At 35.3% G+C, this 21,213-nt stretch overlaps 2 protein-coding genes across 2 annotated transcripts; both read right to left on the minus strand.

Moving 5' to 3' along the window:
* Positions 1-1,922: 1,922 nt before the first annotated feature.
* Positions 1,923-13,880, minus strand: LOC128177992 (aldehyde dehydrogenase-like). The gene is made up of 14 exons (XM_052844940.1): positions 13,728-13,880; positions 12,912-13,016; positions 12,537-12,677; positions 12,312-12,438; positions 12,160-12,221; positions 10,928-11,056; positions 10,665-10,778; positions 10,248-10,350; positions 7,969-8,153; positions 7,542-7,706; positions 7,265-7,422; positions 7,031-7,105; positions 6,833-6,872; positions 1,923-2,822 (listed from the first exon to the last, which is right to left on the minus strand). The coding sequence occupies exons 1-14, from the start codon at positions 13,776-13,778 to the stop codon at positions 2,790-2,792; spliced, it is 1,488 nt and encodes a 495-aa protein (XP_052700900.1). The 5' UTR covers positions 13,779-13,880; the 3' UTR covers positions 1,923-2,789.
* Positions 13,881-15,854: 1,974 nt separating this feature from the next.
* Positions 15,855-20,831, minus strand: LOC128178383 (uncharacterized). The gene is made up of 4 exons (XM_052845516.1): positions 20,654-20,831; positions 18,277-18,435; positions 17,913-18,092; positions 15,855-17,566 (listed from the first exon to the last, which is right to left on the minus strand). The coding sequence occupies exons 1-4, from the start codon at positions 20,718-20,720 to the stop codon at positions 17,367-17,369; spliced, it is 606 nt and encodes a 201-aa protein (XP_052701476.1). The 5' UTR covers positions 20,721-20,831; the 3' UTR covers positions 15,855-17,366.
* Positions 20,832-21,213: the final 382 nt, after the last annotated feature.

Here is a 21,213-nt window from a genome sequence, read left to right on the forward strand (position 1 = left end):
TTGCAGATTAAAGGAAAATATTGGTTGTGTTTGTACGTGTGTGTTTTCTACATGTAACATTAAATTTTAGGAAAAAAATAATTTACACTCAAAGAATGTACATGTGTTATTTATTTAGTATTTGTAAATTTTCAAAAAATGTATACATTAAATTTACTGGTTTTAGTCATATTGTGTTAACTACCGACACGTACACTTTTCTCTGGCAAACTGTTTAATGATTTATCCCTACAAAAGTCTCTCAAATTCGATATGTATGGATAAATGTGAAAAATAAGAATGGTTATAGACGGTTAGGATATCCTAACTTAAGATGTTCCTAAGTTACCGTCGAGCTACATCTTAAGACGTGTCTTAAGTTGATCTTAGGATGTTCCTAACTTTTTTCCTAGGTCATATCTTAGGAAAGTTTCGTGAACATGCCTGCTGGGTTTACGATAGAATGCGTTCCGTGTATTGTCTCTGTAGCAAAGAAGATACGTGTACGTTGTTGTTGAATTCTTCCATTATACATGTATGTATTAAAATTTCAGATGAAAGGTATTTACAGTCTAAAAAGGTTTATTACGATTAATTTATTTGACTGTTATTTTCAATGCAACTTCAATTTTCTGTTACATTACGGGTATATGGGAGGCATTCTAACTGTGGTGAGGGCCTTTCCCGAGACACAGATTATTCTAACTAAGGAAAGTGTAGTTAAATTAATAGCATTATTGCAGGCTTATAGCTTTGTCATGTTAATGTCGATGTGTCGATGTATATGAAAAGTTTCTAGAGGCCTTTATGTTAACGATGTTAATTGTAGATAATATTTCATTTTAAATATAGCTCTAAAATCAGTGTAGTGCAGTAATACTCATATATATAATCAACCCATTTCTCGATCATACGGTGACTGGGGCGTTAAAGAGACGCTAAGTGGTCAATAATTTGCCCATCAGATCTAACTTACAATTTTAGAAATGGTCTGTAAAGCTATAAAATATTATTCAGTAAAGAAAAAATCGGTAAACGTATAAAAGTTTTTGATTTCGAGTATTTTCCTTATCTTTATACACAGGTCTCCTTCTAAAGGCGATCAATACAGTACAAAAAATGGCCATGACCACCAAGTCCTCTCAAAAGTGCAGTGTTTTTATTTTAAGTCTTAAAAAAAATGTTGGTCTCTGAAATTACTTTTATACGTCTGATTCTGTCAATGATATTAATACACTTTCATGACACAATATTACAAGGAATCAGTGAAACGTGCACGTGCCTAATCATCCGTGTATAAAACGCAATCCGACATTGTTCGCTGATGTGTAATCATAAAAAAAAAATGCCATCTTTTCTATGCACCTTGCAACGACAAGCTTGTCCCAGAACGCGCACATAGAATTTATAGTAAAATACACCGAGTTTTGCTTTTATAATCCCATCACTTTTTTTCAAACGCCTGTTTGGTATTGTAGTCAAATAAGATACACTTCCGTTTTGTTATATACAAAATTTATCATGAACCTATTTTTCCTTTGGTGCGTTTCTTGCAAAAATGTGACACAGTTGTCTAATTTTAAAATCGATTGGCAGTCTTAATAAATGAATTAATTATGTGTATTTATGATACATTATGATACATAAAGTGGCGACATTGCAGAAAAATACATAATCCGCGTTAGCGTGTTCAACAGTAAATTGCATGCGCGGATCCAGAAAATTTTTCCAGGGGGGGTCCGAAGGATAATTGTGTTTGCCAGGGGGGGTCCGAGGCACATTTTCGCGATAATTTTACTATGTAAATTTAATAAATTTTCATTTTCCAGGGGGGGTCGGGACCCCCCCCCCCCGACCCCCCCTCTAGATCCGCGCATGAATTGTGTATATTTTTCTGCAATGATCGCTACCTCCATAACCCACATGAATCACCAAAGAAAGCATTTTCAATTTCAATGGTTTATTGACATCACCATGTTGGCAATACAGTCAAAATGAAATCAAATGACAGACAAAAGAAAATTATAACATGAAGGCTACAGCATGCAAGACAGTTTTATACAATACTTCGTAGTCCCTGGAACTGTTTAATTGTTTATATTTACATCTTTCTTTTAATAAATTCATAAATTGATATACATGTAAATTGATATTAAAACGCAAGAAAAATCCACTAAACTGCTGTTAATATACATCATTACCTTAGCTTAAAAAAACCCCAGCCAAATCGTCTCCAATGGGAATTTGAGTCTATAACATTTTCATGATTATATCGTGCAGTCTGTGATTTTTCTTAGGTAGCTGACAGTTTCGACCAATCAATAAATGAGGCGTGTAGATTTTAAGTCTGGCTGTTTCCATAGAGCAATACATTAACTGTAAGTTTCTGTAAGAAATCTAAGAAATCATATTCGGTGTTGATGTGTGCGTGCGTGCGTGCGTGAGGTTTTTTAGCCAACATGTTTTTTCCTTACTTACAGGATATGTCTCAGAAAATGTAAAAGACTCAAAAAAGTACCGGCATATAAGTTAAGTGACAGGATACCCGTCTAATATACATTCACAGCAATGCATGACGGGATACACATATATTGTACTAGTCTAGGCTGATGTAGTAGTTCTGAATAAATACATTGTATGTTAAAATATTCCTTCGTTCATTCAAATCAACATATACACAGAAATACATGAGTACACAAGAACAAATTATTTACAGTTACATTTTCTTACCAAACTAAATAAACCCGAAGCATTTAATACTTTATGCGATGACTGTATATTGTATAAAATGTCACAGAACTCAGTCACGTCTACGAATTCTTCTGGGGAATCTTTATCATGACCTAGAAGAAAAATAGTAATGTAAATCAGAGATAATTCCGACTATATCTTATAAATCTCTATTCTTTTTCTCAATGATGTCGCTTAGTCCTAATCACTGATCCATTTAAGTCTTGTCCATATATAAATAGTGCCTGTTTGGGAGGGTAACAGTTCGTTTTATTATACCTCAATATGATTATTCTATATAACGCGTCGCCTGGTTGGTCTAGAGAGTCACGAGACCGGGCGAACAAAACGTCGTGTCTCCCGGGGAATACATTTCGTGTCTCACCGCTTCGGAAGTCTCCGGATTTTTCATTCCAAATGTAGCAAAAAGCCAATATGAGCATACGATGTTGACAAATATGATAAAATCAAAAAAATTTAATTAAAAAGAATTCTCTTTGTGTCACAAAAAAACCAATTTCACTATATTTGATTCAAATCTATAAAAAAAAAAAAAGAAAAGAAAGAGAGACAACAAGAAATAGCTTTTCAAAAAGCTTGCCTGACTAAACAAAATTATTCAATGGAAGCATGCATTTATCAATTAGGCATTTCTTATTCTTATTGTTCAGCAGGCATGTTCACGAAGCTGTCTTAGGACTATGGTGTGTCCTAAGTACATCTAAGGATACGTCTTAGTCTTAATACTGTTTCTCTAAGCTCTCCTAAATTTAGGAACCGCCATAACTTTGTCCTAACTTTAGGACATCACCTTCCTTGTCCTAAGACCATCATAAAGTTATAAAATAACGTTTTTGGGGATATTGGGGTTGTTGTGAAGCCTTTTCTTAAAGACCGGTAGAATAAAGCAATATTTTCCACAGTTCCAGCATTTCCGACAAACATCAAATTCCTAATCCGGGAGGAGGGGGGGGGCATAGTTATTTATTCCATCATATATGTTTATTTTAACAAAATGATGTGGAGGGGGACCCCGAACTCTCACTACTTCCCCGTTGCTACATGCCTACCTGGTAGCTAACAAATCTAGAAATTTTTTTCACAAATACTATCCCTATTTATTCACTTATTTTTTTTATCTACACTGTACACTAAATGAGTTACATTCATTGTTTTGATTATAATAATTTTTGATAACAATTGTTTAAATGTCCTTTGCTAAAAAGTAAATGTACATCGGGTTATATAGGCCATGCGTGATAATTCCTAATTTTTATCACTTTATTCTGAAAAAACAATCTTTAAAAAATTTATAATGTTGAATGAACTGTATTTATATATATTATATAACTTATTTCTTATTTAACATGTTCGTATATTCAATATATTGCAGATTAAAGGGAAATTGGTTGTGTTTGTACATGTGTTTCCTCATGTAACGTTTCAAATTCTATGAAAATCACATGTTTATGTATTACATATACTTGAATGACAAGATTCTCAAATTTAAATTATCAAATGGCAATACACACGTTTTGTTTACATATAATTATCTGCTTGCAAGCCAATTCTGTCCTGATACATATTTTCTTTTTAAAAAAAGAACAGTTATTTTTTTTTGGGGGGGGGGGGGGTGTTTCATTAAAAAAAAAAAAAAACTTAATTGTTATTGCTCACAGATATATATTTAGGTAAATGTAAAATTTTTAAAATGTATACATTAAAATTACTGGTTTTAGGCCTATTGTGTTAACTACCGAGACGTACAATCTTCTCTGGCAAAATGTTTCATGATTCATCCCTGCACAAGTCTCTCAAATTCGATCTGAATGAATATATGTGAAAAATAAGAATGGTTGTAGAAGGTTAGGATATCCTAACTTATGATGTTCCTAAGTAACCGTCGAGCTACATCTTAAGATGTCCTAAGTTGATCTTAAGATGTTCCTAACTTTTTTCCTAAGTCATGTCTTAGGAACCACTTGGGTCATATCTTAGGAAAGTTTCGTGAACATGCCTGCAGATTTCTTATCAGAAATGAATTTTTAATTTTCGCTGCTGATCATAAATTTATAAACGGAACGTGCAAATTAAAGACGAAATGTAAGTCTTTTCTTCGATCTAGAACATGTACATATATACTAGTATCGCTTGAAATTCAATTATTTTAAAATTGAAAGCTGGAGATTAAATAGTCATTTTTGTAAAAATTGTATTTGTTATATTAAGATGCAAAATCAACTGAAATACGGTTTTTTTTTTCAACCATATAAAATATGAAAGGGTGTACAAACACGTTTTGTTTTTGAATGTGTGTGGGTCATGCGCAGCTTCATCAAAATCATCTTGACAAGCAATTAAAAAAGGGTGAATTCTCAAATTCATGAAAAAACCCTAACTGTAACTTAAATTCAATTAGAATTCCTTATTTGCAGTTTCATTTATTACATACTCCTACAAATGTGGAGGGGGCAAATCCATAATATTATATAAATCGGAGGTTGACAATGGTTTTCGAGGGGTGTCAATTACAACAGTTACCCTCCCAAATAGGCACTATTTATTTTATTATACTGAATGTCTTAATTTTAACGAAAATTTTACTGCTTTTATATAAAAATGAAGTGAATTCTACGGCGACCCGTACGCGCATAATACACGCGCATGTAACAATTCTTTGTGTTATCCTTTGCCAAGTGCGTTGCTAACGCTGAGGGTAATGGAACGGATTACCAACTACGTCTAAACCAATCAGATTTTAGTATTTAACATGAAAGTATAATAATTCAATTTATTATATAAAGTTAAGAAAAGTGCCTGCTGCAAAAAAGTGGGGAGGGGGAAGCAGTCCCCCCCCCCCTCACCCCCGATGCTACGTGCTTGTGATAAAAACACGGTGTGTTCTGGGGTATTCGCATGATCCCAACGGACTCGTCCACTAATCGGCGAGCAAAAACTAAGAATGAGACATTATGGCGCGAAGTCCTGCTTTACCATTCACGCAACGGCTGAGATCTTGATTCAATTTTTTGAATTCGCCCACCTGAACGAAAATCGGGTCACAACCCGCTTTGGCGATTTAGTTCCTCCAGTAAACATTCCAGCTGTATAAATATACATTTGTTTTAATCCAAACTGATGACTCTCTTGTAATAATGATAATCCAACACCAATTATTACTTAAGTTGTATCGTAATACGCAATATGTTACAACTTGTTGCGATGACCCCCCCCCCTCCCCACTTTTCACCGTTCAAATATGGTGGAATGCTGATCTATTTTTAAATCAGGATTACACACGCGCACTGCATGGTAAACATCCCGTTTACTTGAAAACTCTTGCTCGCTGTTGTTAATACATCCCATTTAACATTTTCATCAATTGTGAATGTAAATGCTGACATCCTAAACATGCATCGGTTAATCTTTTTTGTGAAATATCATGATATTGCTTGATCCCATTGTCTGCACTGTTTCGGAAAATGTAACTTTTAAACCTTAGATATGCCTGACGTCAGGCAATTACAAAAAACCCCAAACAATCACGACGTTACTGCTTTCGACAGTCGCAAAATTATTAGAATATTACAAATCGACATATTTTGTGTAATCATATGCTGTTCGGTATAATAAAACTTTTATTGCATGAATGTTTGGGAAATATGAAGATATATTCCCCCAGAAAAATCATATTTCGCTCGGGCAAAGCCCTCGGGAAATATAATTATACGGATTATCAACTGCATCTAAACCAATTAGATTTCAGTATTTAACATGAAAGTTGCTTACGTACTTTGATATGATTCTTGTAATGATTTTTAATGTTATCCATTTGCATTGCTTCATATTGTATGTTATGATAACATAGTAAACTAACAGCAACATTTCATTTTTCAAATATTTTCTCAATATCAAATAGCTCTAATGCAGTTAAGTGTATTTGCATTAAACTCGCTGTTTTGACAAAATACATTTTTTAAATCGACATCACTGTGCTGAAATTGTACATTTTAACAGTTCAATTAAAAGAAAAAAGGTATGAATATTCTTAACATAGTTATTGATAAAAAAAACCTCCAAAACAATTCTTATATCCATAAGTTCTATATGAACGGAAACTTACCGTTTTAATCTCTTGATACTGTGACAAGTTGTATTCTCCCCTGTGGAAAGAAACGATAAACAACGTGTGATTAGCAGATAATATTTGTACATATAGTACATATACACTTGAGAAAAGTATAGTGAAAAAGACCCTCTCTCTCTCACTCTCTCTCTCTCTCTCTCTCTCTCTCTCTCTCTCTCTCTCTGGTTTACTTACATTTCTCTTCCTAGTCCTGACATCTTGAATCCTCCAAACGGGGCCTGATAGCATGGCGGATTGTAACAGTTTACCCTGGTTGGAAAAAAAGTCAGAACAACTTTTGTGAATTTTGAATAACGTTAAACATGTAAACTTGCAAGTCCATTGGCTTTTGCGTTTCACAACGAGCAACACATTATAAGAGTTCATTACATAAACAACTCTATGGCCAGAAAGCACGGTGGACTTTACCAAACAGTGCCAGCTCTGACTCCTTGGACAAACATCATGGCTGTGTCAATATTACTGGTAAAAATGGCGGCGCCTAAACCGTAGTGTGTTGCATTGGCTCGCTCAATGACTTCATCCAGCGAACTGAATTTGAAAATCTGCTGGACTGGTCCAAAAATCTTAACAAAAAAAGATCATTTGGTAACATTTATGTCAGTTTTATCCGTTATCTGAAACTCTAGCAATCTGAATCAAGGACAAAAGTCTTTTTTTATTGCCAATTTACCCAACCACCCACCTCTTCTTTAGCAATCCTCATGTTGTCTTGGACCCCAGAGAACACCGTGGGCTTGATGAAGAATCCGTCACCCCCCGCGGCCTCCCCTCCACACTCCACCCTGGCGCCCTCTTTCTTGCCCGCGTCAATCAGCTCCAGAATCTTGCTATACTGCTCCTTGTCCACCTGTTGAAGGTTAGAAATTATGGGTATACATGTACAGCCATCCGACAGTTGAATAGATTTCTACATTGGATAGTGGTATCTAGAATACAAGACAATTTGTTACTGCTCTTCGTTTCTTTCTTCTACGTTCTAAAGACAAGTTCTTGATATCGTTGATGTGCTAAACGTTAGATGATACACAAAGATTTCACTTAAATTGGTACAGAAGTATTCCCGCATGCATGGATGACCAGAAAACGCCAAGTCACACGGAGTAACGTACCTGTGGGCCGTTCTTTGTGGTCATTTCATACGGATCTCCGCAGGTTCTTTGCTGCGCTAGTTCCCGGGACTTGGCCACGAACTTGTCGTAGATTTTCTCGTGCACGAACGTCCTGCTTCCTGCCACACAGCACTGGCCCATGTTGGTCATCACCGCCTCGTGGGACCAGGCGGCTGCTGAGTCAACTGTAGATACAAAGCAATCGTATCTACTCGGACATTTCCGTTCTCGAAAAAAGAATATTTTCGCGACGGAAATGGCAGAGTATAGTTAAGATTGAGCGAAAAATTCAAATCAAAATCTTTGGTACTTTTTACAAAGAAAGGGGTTCTCTAATGTGCTGTTGACTGAAGCGTGTTCAGCAAAGCAAATGTTCGCGAGCGCTCGCCAAAATTTGAGTTAGAGGTATAGGGAATTATTGGCAAGCGCTCGCGAGCACCAACATAAAACACTCTGATAAAAGTGTAAGTTGGTCTTCAGAAACTTTTACAGCTGCTTGGTCCGATTTTCTATCAAATTTTGTGAACGCTTTTAAGGACGTTGGATCCTGCGATCATAAGTCTTAAAGGTTTTTTTTAAAGTATTTTTTAAAAATCTACACACATAGCTAAACCAAAATTCAAAATAAAATCTTGGGGTCTATATGCTCCTTTCGGTGCTACAGTGTATTTGATATGACCTTTCTGCGCTGAAAGTACAAACTGCACATAAATCGCTTTTCCCTGTATAATCTATAATCGGAATAAACCATAGCATCAAATACAAATTCATATTACTGTGGTTTCATTAATATTCAAGAGTATCAATTTTCGTGGATAAAGTGAAAATCAGTTTCAAGGACACGTAAATTCGTGGCCAATGACCCTATCAATAGAAAATGTTAATAGAAATTGTATTTCAATGAATACTTAATTTCAAGGATCAACTTAACAACGAAATACACAAAAATTTGTATTCAATGAATATTGATGAAACCACAGTATTCAAAATTAGTAAAATTAAAATAATCATAAAGAAGAAGTTGGCAATTACTTCACCTAATTAATATTTTGACCTTTTTTGCACTGATAAAAGGCTATTTTTATCCATTAACGATTCAACATGCAATAAATTATTTAAAAGTCTCAAACCTTTTCTCAAATTTTAATAGACTTGTCAAAAATATCTTACAAATTCAAAAAATAAAACCAAAAGTATGGGTCTACGACATAAATTTTGAGATGTAGCATGAAATAAGCTAATTTGGGGCAAAAATTGGAGTTCATTTTTTCTTGACTTTTATGAAATATTGGTTAAATGTGCTAATATGTGTCGATAGAAATATTGAAATATTGTTAAGATATGTTTTTGAAACAACACGAATATAACCCAATGCATAAACTAGCTGGAAATTTGGTCTGCACTGAAAATAAAAGCTAAAATTATAGTACTCTAAAACAATTGAGTTATGAAAAATGTTCATTTTCTTCTTAAAAACCTTCCGCCGCAAAATATAGTCCCTTACTAAACTCTGTAATTATGTAAATTACCCGTAACTATTTTATTCGATATAGTTTATTTGGCATTGTAAAATAGGAATTTACAAGTAGAATTAATATATGGCACAGAATTTCCAGACTAGAGGTGACCTAAAATGGCTACCCAAAATCAGAGGAACGAACCTCTTTAAACTATGCTTATGCTAAGTATGTGCATAATAAAATATACTGCAGTAGTTTTTCCTGTCAATTCAGCCATATTCTAATGAAAAAAACATGATCAAAATTTGTTAACAAAACAAACGACACAAAGAAGTACCGCGTTATTTCGCCTCATATCACAATTCGCCCCCGATTTCGAGGCTGCTGTAATTGTTTTACAACTTAGACATCGCTATTTATAAAGGTTAAACTAATTTGGCCAATTAAAAAAAAATTCATTTGGTTCAATAATATTTATAAAGCTTGTTTTGTTTACAGTCGATGCATAACGTGCGGGTTGAATTAACCCAATCATTCGAGGGAAGAAACCAAACGGTTCCTTTTCTGAACCTTCATATGATGCAGTTTGGTTTGTTTTTTCTGTATGCCCATAAAGATATTATTTTGTTTACTTTGAATATTTTTAACTTTGAAAGAAGACCAATTCTGCTAGTGTTAATAGGCGAATGCATTTCTAAAATAATTGGTTTGTATGGAAAATTATTTTGATACTGTAAGAGCAAAAAAGTCGGACCATGCACATTTGTTTCACTCCGCGCATATTTGCAATGGTTTTATTATTGTAAACTTTATACAAACTGTCAGCATCGTCCATGACGACATTTGGACTTTTTCCACCAAGTTCCAGAGTTGTACGTTTGATGTTGGTGGCCCCAGAAGCCTGTAGAATGATCTGTCCCACCTACGTGTCATAATTTTACATATACTGTACTAGTATTCCAAACAAGAACGACACAGTTTTAAAATCATTATCACATATATTTATTGGAAAAATTTGCCAAAATGTACCAAGTCACGTGTGTTAAAGAAACACCTATGTCTAAAAACACTAAGGTCTATTTGCTATATCAAACGTTATAGCTTGAAATTATCATAGACTCTGTGCATAAAAGACTGTAGTTATATCTTTACACCAGACATACGTACAAAATGCTAAAATTTATACTTTGACCAGTGATAAAAAAGCTTAATGATAAACTTAAAATTACATCCCACCTCTGTGGATCCTGTGAATGCGATTTTGTCCACCTCTGGGTGTGCTGTAATGGCGGCACCAGCAGTTGGCCCGTAACCATTGACAACGTTCACAACTCCAGCGGGAATTCCAGCCTAAAATAGTATCATAATAACCTGCTACATTGGAATGAAAATAAAAGAATAAAAATCATTTAATATATTGGTATATTATATACAGGTATATGATATTAAATATATTCAGCATTAATAGCCATTTTACTACAGTTTTCATTCAAGGCTACCTCTTTGCAGAGAGCGGCCATGTACAGGGCCGTGAGGGGGGTCTGTTCAGCGGGTTTGAAGATGATTACGTTTCCACAGGCCAGAGCGGGGGCCAGCTTCAGGGCAAACATACACACGGGGTAGTTCCACTGTAAGACACAGGCAAATGAAGATTAATGGAAGGTTCAACTCTTAACGTTGCAAGGGAGGCGTCATTATGGTATCAAAACAAAGACACTTTGTAAATATATGCTCTATGTTCAAATAATGAATATCTTGGCATGTCTCTGCCCCTTGTGTGCAAGTAATTTTTTTTTCAAATATGTTGACATGCAAGATAGTTATGTCAACATGCAACATAACTACATGTAAGTTGGCATGCAAGAAAATAAGAACTATGAAAAATCTCAAAAACGTCAAATATCGCCAACATGTGGCATCACATTTGCTAGATGCTACTTATTTCTGTCGACATGCAACTTATTTATGTTAACATGCAAGATAAATATGCTGACATGCATCTTATTTAAGTCAACATGCAACTTAGTTATGTTCATATGCGACTTGTCAACATGCAACTTTATTATGTTTACATGCAGATGCTACTTATTTATGTCGACATGCAACTTGATTATGATCACATGCGAGATAAATGCAGACATGCAACATAGGTAAGTTCACATGCCAAATAAATATTTGACATGCAACTTATAAGTCGCATGTCTACATAACTAAGTTGCATGTCGACATAAATATGTTGCATGTCAACACATTCATCTTGCATGTTAACATAACTTTGTTGCATGTCAAGATAAATAGTTTGCATGTCGACATAAAGAAGTTGCACGTCAACATAAATAAGTTGCATGTCAACATATTAATCTCACATGTTTACATAAATAAGTTGCATGTCGGCATAAATAAGAAGCACCTAGCATCTTGGATGTCAAATGTTGGCGATGTTTGAGATTTTTTATAATTCTTATTTGATTGCAACTTATTTGCATGTCAACATAGTTATGTTGCATGTTGACTAAACTATCTTGCTTGTCAACAAATTTATCTTGCATGTCAACATATTTGAATGAAAAATAACTTGCACACAAGGGGCAGAGAGCTGCCACCATACATGAATGTAAGTATTGCAATTAACCATATATCATTTTTTAAATCATTGCCGATTTCAAAATTAACAGAAAGTCTAGCTATTTTTTAAGATAGGAAAGTTCACTTGAAGATGTTTAGTCCTTACCGGAATGACCGCTCCACAAATACCGACGGGTTCATGCCGTGTGTAACACATGTAATCCCCATCTGTTGAACAATGATGTTAGATGGCCATTAAAGAAAGTGTCGTTAATATTCTTGATCTCTACAATATGTACTGTAAACATCTCCACTTACCAACGGGGATAGTTTTCCCGCCAACCTTATCAGCGGATCCGGCATAGTATTTTAACATGTTGGCTGAGAACATCATCTCTCCAAAGGCATTCATGTACGGCTTTCCATTGTCAAGCGTTTCAAGACTCTGCACAAAGTTGAGAAATATATATGACAAAGTTTAAAAGAATTGCGATGTATCTGTCTTTACGTGGAAGATTCAAAATGAGACGCGGGAAAACTTACACCCAGGTATTGAGCGTCCCTTTCCATCAATTGTGCAACTTTGTAGAGCAACGCACCTCGTTTGCTGGCGTCCATGCGTCGCCATGGAGATCCAAGTTTAAATGCTGCTTTAGCAGATTCAACTGCTTTGTCTATGTCGGCCTAAGTGGAAATGACAAACAACGTCGTATATAATCAAGGACATGATTTGTTTACTGATTACATTGAGGAAAAAAACTTGTACGTGGATGGAAACTTATGTAACATTTCTTGTGACAGTCTACATGCTGTGTTATAAGTAATTGGGGGAAAATGGGGTTAAAGTTACAACTATCAATAGTTCTAACCTTGTCACCCTCTGATGGGGATTTAGATACAACACTCAGTAATTCTTACCTTGTCACCCTCTGAAACGTCACAGATTTTCTGGCCATTGGTCGGGTTGATGGTAGGGAAAGTTTTTCCGCTGACGGAATCCACAAACTCATTGTTGATGAAGAGCTGAGAGATGACATTTGACGCATGAAAGTAGAGACTGCTAAAGCAGATCAAAGTGCCACTTATTCATAATCATCCACGTAAATTTTTGGTATACTAGAGTACTTTCATGAGACATGAAGAAAAGACATTAAATCATTTGCCGCAGTTTATCCAGTATTGGTCGGCAGTGGAAATTTTCTGCTTGAATAAACAATTAGAGCACTCAAAACTATATGATTGAAATAGTCTTTCTGACTGTACTGCACAGGCACGTAGCATCGGGGGGGGGGGGGGGCAGGGGGGGGGCCTGCCCCCCCCCCCCCTTTTTCTCGCAGCAACAATTTTTTTTAAAATTTACATATAAAAAATTGAATTATAATGGAGTTGGCCCCCCACTTTTTTGGGAGTATGCAAAAATTGATATGAAAATAGGAAATGAGGAGTGAAATTGAAGTTATTAGGATTTTGAAGATTTTGGAAAAGTTTAAATTTCCTTTTTTTTTTTTTGCTTGTCAATATTTTTTGGATGAGGCTGGCCCCCCCCCCCCCCCCCCCCCCCCCACTTTCAAAAACGATGCTACGTGCCTGCTGCATGTGTCTCATATCAAAGCTTGCTACGTACAGCCAGTAGTCAGGGCCACGTTATGTAAAACTGTCATGCAGCCATGAATTATGCCCAGCAATGTAGTAAGAAAGCACGAGAATTGACCTACTTTTCTGATGCATTCTCACCTTTGTGAATTTGACTTCGGGATTCCGAATAGGTGGAGGGAACTGAGCCATGCCGTCACTTATTTGTTGCACTGCGACGCACCGACAGTAGTAAGTTGGAGGGAAGTTGTTGATGTGTCCGTGCGTTATCTATCCAAGGCTAAACGATATTAGATATTATGTATGGCGGTCAAAACGGGTCTACAACTGATAGCATCAGTATTGCAGAGTGTTGACATTTTATTATATTCAAAAGATTTTTCGATATATTTGGTAACTTTGATAGATAATAAATGTATATAAAAGGGGGTGCCGTTAGACTGGATATTTGTTGGGCGGCACCTAATATCCTGGGTTTTTTTTCACCCGATCAAATTTCCCCCGCTTTTTACGATCAATTTTATTACAGTATATGTCGCAAAAATTACGAAACGCGGATATTATGTCAGCTATGGTGCACTATTATATAAATAGTACTTCTTAAATCGCAAAAATATCATTTATGCAACTATAAATAAAAGTTAACAGATCATGATGGTTTTGTTTTCGCAAAATTTAAAACATGCGAGAAAATAAAATATACACTGGGATATTTCTTTTGTTGTAGGATCAACACCAAAGCCGTTTTTATTTTGCCGATTTTTAAATGAAACATTCATACATTAGAATGTAATAGTAATGTAAATGTACATGTAAATCCACGCAATAATGTTGAAAGATTTAAGTCATTTTGTATAATGATGGCAGCTCACGGACGGGATTTCGTATCAAATACTTACATACATGTACTCTTATCAGAAAATTTATCGCCGTTATCTGTCAGCAGAGTCTATATCGATCACCCGACTGACACAAATGGGTACTTTGTGTGTGTAAGGGTTTTGATTATGTCATGTTTGAAAAAATGACATGATTTCGAGTCCCAATGGATTCAGTGCATCAATTTCTTCTTTAGCGTAAGCGGGTTATGTAAATTTTTTCAGCAATGATCGTTACCTTCATAACCCGAATGAATCGTCAAAGAAAGCATTTTATTGTTTATATTAACATCTTTCTTTTAACTAATCAATGAATTGATTATGAAAAGTTAGTAAAATTCACAAAATTACTGTTAGTGTACATACGTACGTTAGCTATAAGAAACAGCCAAATCGTCTCTTGCGAGACTTTGAGTCTGACATCATCACCGTTATTTCGTGCAGTCCGTGATTGTAGGGTTGACCAATCGATAATCAAGGCCTTGTTTGTGTGGTTCAGAATGATCAGGATCAAATCACTTTACGCTACACTTTCATCTCTCTCTCTCCTCCTCTCTCTCTCTCTTTCTCTCTCTCTCCATGGTGGCATCTCGAAATAAAGGTTTTGACAACTGTCAAAAGAGAGTTGCATTGGAACAACTTGAAAAGGGTTCGTTTAAATTGGGTTAAAAGCATGTCCTTATACACGTTCTATACCATGTGGCTGGAGATCAGTCTCTGTAGTGTTACCGTTGTCAAAATTCATAATCATCTCTTTAAAATGTTTCATACATGAATCAGCGTTAATCTTACTATTACTGTACTATACTGAAAAGTCTAGAAACCAATTATCCCCAAGACCCAGAATGGCATGTTGCAATGTTCCATACTTTTTTTTAATTTTGAATCTCTCTTTCTCTGAGGAAAGTTCGCTTTATTTTTGCGGAGGGTCCAATAAACGTTTGTTACTGCAATGATAAATCGACGATCAATTTTACTGCTCCAAGCTTAAGTACATACACGACCACTCTAAGGAACTGCACAGCTCGAGGGCTTCTCAATATGCCTGGACTTTTGACCCGAGGCCCGTCCTGCTGAGTTGACGCTTGAAAGTCCTCACCAAAATACCCCATTCCAATAACACAACTGTTCCTGAGCGACCGTTAACAGGTCTCAGAGCAACATTATGATTTTTTTTGTGACAGCGCCGATTGTGGCAAGAAACTGAAGTTTTGTTAGGGGGCATCTGATGCCAATTATTCCGTAAGGAATTGAATGTACGTGTATATTACTCAGGTTTCTAGGGCGTTAAAGGTTAACCTTTGAAAACCGTTCTTACTTTCGTAACGGCAAAGGCCAAATTCGGAATGGTGCCACAATATATGTTTAAAATTAAAACACGTTTCGGAAATTTTGAATTAATGTTTCAGTGTAGAAAATTTTAATGTGAACATCAAAAAGCAAACAATGTAAGAAGAAATAAACAGAAGACACACGTTATTGCAATGTCCTAGTCGTTCTTAAAACTATTCACTAAAACAGAGATCTTTCTGGAATTCTACAAATGGACACAGGCTTCTATGTGCTATCGTAACCTACATAAATACAATGTATATCAGAGGTTAAATCATCTACTAAAATGCGTTTTAAATCGCAGTTCTAACAAGGTTTTTTTCGTATTTTACTATCATTTGAAAAATCAATGAAACTTTCTATCAAATACATGTATACCAAAACATTATTGGTCGATACTTTATCTGTTAGTTATTAAAAAAAATGATGGTTCGTCAATTTTATACATTGCTCGTAGAAGTCAAACTGGTAGTTGTTTCATTTCTTTTTGGTGTCGATATTTGCAATACAAATCTTTTTTTTTTCCAAACATATACCATTCTTTAAAAAAATGTAAACAAGTTTCACACGCATATAAAAATACACACGTTTCAGAATATCTAATATATTCTAACTATTAACAAGAGGTAGCTAATGGGTGAATAAAACTGTGACATTAACAATTAAGTCGTTTCATGCTTTTAATTACATACATATTGTAAAACATTTTTTTTTGAAAGTGAAGGGATTAACCAAACTGTTTCCATACCATTCATCATGTCGTTAGCAACAACAACATGGAGGATTTCTTGACTATATACCATATACCGGTATATATTTACTTAAATTGTATAGCATGTTACTTTATGATAACAGAATTGAACAATGTGCTTTTGCTTCTCTTCGATTTGTGTACCTTTTCATATAAATGACCATAACAATAAACAGAATGAACAGATTTAAACGGTCTAATAAGTAGTCACTACAAATTGTTAAAAAAAAAATACCTCCCTGCCACGAAGTGCTACATTAAGTAGGTGCACTGTATAACTACTAGTAAGTATTAAAAGTCAAAAGTATCAAACACTAAGTATTATGCCGCTTTAGGATTTCTTAGATTCATTGATGGTCACACTTGTAAGATCCAATGTATAAGGTACAGTAAAAAATTTAAAAAAATGAGTTCATGTTCTATGATGTAAAAATAAAAGAGTACATTTCAGAGTGAATACGTAAGTTGGTGGGTTGAAACTGACTAGACCAAATGATTTCTCGATGTTTGGCTATACATTTATAGAGTGTAAACGAAAGGCTGCTGGTTTCCAATACTTAAACAACCAGATAATACCATGATGGCATTCTTCTTCGAATAGAATTTAAAAATAAAAAAAAAAAGAAGACCAAAATATTAGAATTGTCTTACGCAGATTGAAACTTTGAGATTTTCTCATTTTCTATCGAAAGGTTGTCAGGGTAAAAGAAATTTTTTTTAATTCATAATCGTCACGAAACAAAATCCTGAAAATCATTATGGAATGCATAGAATCATATTGTACTGTATGGTTTCCGTTGATAATTTTTTCGGACTTATCTAAAACCTGAATATAAAAAAACTGGCAAGTAATGTCGCAAGTAGCAGAAAACCGAAAGTTGCTCTAACTGCTTCCTGAGAGTTGCAGGCCTCCTTGTTGCAGTAACAGGTGTCCGCAGTATGGTACTCGTGACATCCTTTAGGGTACCAAGACTTTGTTAGACTCGTTGTGTTGTAACAGTACCTAGTCACTATTTCCTCTGTTAAATGAATAAAAATAAAGTTCTTCAATAAATAGTGGTGTACAGACTGTTTAACAGCTTAAGATCTGCTACACTGACATGGATTTGATAAAAAGTTGGCCTTAGAAAAGAAGTCCAGCTTTCCTAAGAGACAACAATGAAAACGTTACATAATTATTTGGTTCAATTAAACATTCATTTTATCAACCAACGATTAAAACAACGATCATTGGATAAATTCTTGTGCAAGAAAACTACATTATTGGATCCATACTTTTTTCAAAACTAACACATTTAGACCATTCTAAGCTACAAGTATACTTAATCAATATTTTTTGAAGACCCCCCCCCCCCAAATAATTACCTCCAGCATAGGCATTGCTGATCATTTTACCACATGCGCGCGCATTTTTTACACCAATGTCGTCACAGGAGACGAGGACGCCAGCCTTTATTGCCTCGTCCCGAGAGTATCCGAGAGTACGACCGCACTTTTCTCCATGTTTCTTGTTGGCAGAACTACAGACGTAGCACATTAAAGGATCTGTTCAAAGATTAAAGACTAACCATATGACAACCTACTCCTTAATTTCACTCCTTAATTTCAAAATTTACAATTTGAAACAACGAAGAAGTTTTTGACAGTTTATTATACAGTAGCACTCTTTTAGCCTACAGAGTTATTATAAATACAACTGTGTACAACAGCGTTTGAAATGTCGTCTTACCACAGTTGAGGATCTGTTCGCCTTTTATTGGGTCCCTCACTTTCTTGATATACTGGCCCCGAGCAGACGACCACTCACAACAGATGAAGCCAGCGGAATTCTTCCAGGGGAAGCAAGTCTCCAAGAACGGCTTGCAGGAATCGTGTTTACATATATTCTCTGTCAAAAAGTAAAAATATAAATCGTACATCTTGTTGAACTCCGACATGCGTTTTATAATAAATAATCAAGAGCGGGATCTACAATGGCTGAAGAACAGGAGAATCGTATGTACATGTATACATACAAACTCATTTTTTTTAATGAAATATCAAAATCAGAGAGGAAGACATGTGGACAGACAAACTGAGGGACCAAAAAAGAGAGAAAAAAATACATCAAATTATATATGCTTTCCTCTATTTCAACAACTGTTTCAAAACATTCTAAATTCCGCAAAGCTTTAATTCCACATGAGACACAGTCAGAGATGGACAGCTAATCTTTTAATTGACTTCTGTTTATGTTATTGACACTTCAACTTTCATCTTATTATTTCTTTTATGTACATGCTGCTAAAATGTCACGAATTACTCAATAGCTGTTTGATAATTGATTTTCTCACAGCTGTACTTATTTTGTTAATCCATTTCATTGTTTCTATAGATCCCTATATGATTTTAAATTGTAAATTATCGTCATTTGGAATCAGACATTCGGTGCTGATGCATGCCAAACTCGTTTAAAAGTGTATTTTACGAAAAGTCTACATAAAAGTCTGAAAACTAAAACGCGCGATGGCTTGTTGAGGGTTTCATGAGGCTGGGTCAAACAACAGAGGAGTAATCACGGGTTTGCCCAGTATAAGTCCTGTACGGGATAGAGCGTCTCGTAATAGCTTTGCCATCAAATACAGACGATACAGCGGGCATTCTAACGTTGAAACTGTGTTGAAACAACGTCAGGCAGCACCTAGCAACGCTGAATCAACGTTGGAATATGGCTGCATATGAAATTTGAAGCAAAGTTGAAAGTGTAACGTTGTTTCAATGTCAAAATTCATCTTTGATTCAACATAATAATGGGTCCGCTGACCTAGTTAAAGCAATTAGCTTTATTTTAACAAAATAACGAATGCTTTTTAATGTAAACGTAATGTTTTCAAAACTCATTAAATTGGGGAAGAACAAAACTTATTTTATTTAAAATCGAAGTTCGAATTTTCATTATTATATATACAGTGTATTATCAATTATCTTAGATACACCTATTTAAAAAATAATTTTGACAAAAAAATAAGTATAACCTCAATAAAAATTCTACCGATTTTAAGAAGAACTAAGTTGGTTTCTATACTCAACTTGTACAGTTTCATCTTAAAACGTTGTTTAACTTTTAACATTGAAAAGCGGTTGATGCATTCAACGTTGAAAAACGTTGGGTCTTCAACGTAGAATCGACTAAGTCCAACTTTCAATCATTCATAAAATCAAAATTTATAAAATTGTGCTTAATATATGTAACTCTCAACGTAAGAGAAACAGTTTAATAGTATTATATTTTTTCGATGTTTTTAATCACAAGACAATAAGACGGTGTACAAATTTTGACTCAAGTCAAAGACTTCTTCATGATCCGAAAGCATGGTTTGAACGTTGAAACTTTAACTACTCTTCAACGTTGAAACAACGCTCCGTGCCATCTGAGTAATGAGGATAGGGTATGTTAGTCATGATGCAAGACTTACATTGTGTATATCTTTTGCTATGTTACATTCAAATGATAGACACGATTGTGTTTCAGTGACATCACTCTTTGTTCTCCTAAGCGTGACCTATCATGCAAATTTCGAATTACAAACCATACGGTAATGGTTCAACAGCTGATAATCATACACCTTGAATAATTGGGTATTTGTTACGCTTTAGGGGTGCAAAAATATCTACAATATAATCTGGGACGGAGAGCGGGATGGGGCGTCCAAAGTAATTAAACAGACTCTGGACAAAGAACGAGAGAGAGAGAGAGAGAGAGAGAGAGAGAGAGAGAGAGAGAGAGAGAGAGGGGGGGGGTTATGTGTATACCGTAATACGTCTCAATTGTGTTCAAGCACCCGTGACACGTACCAAACACAAGCAAACTTAGCTTAGAATTCACCTTTAAATATACGAATAACTAATACAGTAAGCGTTCCATATGAATTAAAAATGGCCAGCAATGTAACCCGTGCAACAAACAGTTGACCCCCATCTCCCCCATCTTCAGTGTTTGTATTCGTTGTTTTGCCCTTGTGCAGTCTCCTTCCAATGACAATGAAATTGCAAAATCAGGTCGTCGAATATGCAGTCAATAAAATTTCGACACGTAAATTGGTGTGAACAGATAATCTAATGCTTACCCTGAGCGAAAATGGTCGGCACACAAAGTATAAGGAAAGCCAGTCCTGAGTTTACAAGCGTCTTCATCTTGATAAAGGTGAAAATGCCGGCATCCAAAAAGGTCAACTACGATATGTGCGCATGCTTGCGCGTGTAGTATTGATCGATTTACAGTGCCTCGGGGGCCCTAGAGCTCAAGAAAGCATAATCAATTCCTATTGTACTCGGGCGGGTGATCTCAATAGAATTTAATCCGCTTTTAAAAATAGAAAAGGGAGCCTTAAGAAACTGGTCATTTAAATTTTTGTAGTGGTTTATGATGTTTATAAACAGCTGAGAGAGAGAGAGAAAGAGAGAGAGGGAGAGAGAGAGAGAGTTATAGTTCACAAACACCATGCTCGGATTTAAGTACAGTGGTGCCGGGGAAGGGGGGGGATTCAAATTTGACAAATTATAACCCGTCTGTGTTGATGTATATGAAGTTTCAATTTCATTGTTAAAAATATGACATCAACTATATAAGTAATTTTGTGACCTGGTATGATCCAGAGATTCGCCAGTGTTATATACGTAACGAGCA

The sequence above is a fragment of the Crassostrea angulata genome, chromosome 3 (genome assembly GCF_025612915.1).
Source record: "Crassostrea angulata isolate pt1a10 chromosome 3, ASM2561291v2, whole genome shotgun sequence".
Lineage (NCBI taxonomy): Eukaryota > Metazoa > Mollusca > Bivalvia > Ostreida > Ostreidae > Magallana > Magallana angulata.

Bases quoted from the DNA above. Each gene is read 5' to 3' on its own strand.
- LOC128177992 (XM_052844940.1), bottom strand. From the start codon at position 13,778: ATGGCTCAGTTCCCTCCACCTATTCGGAATCCCGAAGTCAAATTCACA. The intron at 12,222-12,311 runs GTAAGTGGAGAT...ATTGTTCAACAG, and splicing joins CGGGAAAACTATCCCCGTTG to ATGGGGATTACATGTGTTAC. The intron at 11,057-12,159 runs GTAAGGACTAAA...TGTGTCTTACAG, and splicing joins TTTGTGGAGCGGTCATTCCG to TGGAACTACCCCGTGTGTAT.
- LOC128178383 (XM_052845516.1), bottom strand. From the start codon at position 20,720: ATGAAGACGCTTGTAAACTCAGGACTGGCTTTCCTTATACTTTGTGTG. The intron at 18,436-20,653 runs GTAAGCATTAGA...ACTTTTTGACAG, and splicing joins GCCGACCATTTTCGCTCAGG to AGAATATATGTAAACACGAT. The intron at 18,093-18,276 runs GTAAGACGACAT...ATCTTTGAACAG, and splicing joins CGAACAGATCCTCAACTGTG to ATCCTTTAATGTGCTACGTC.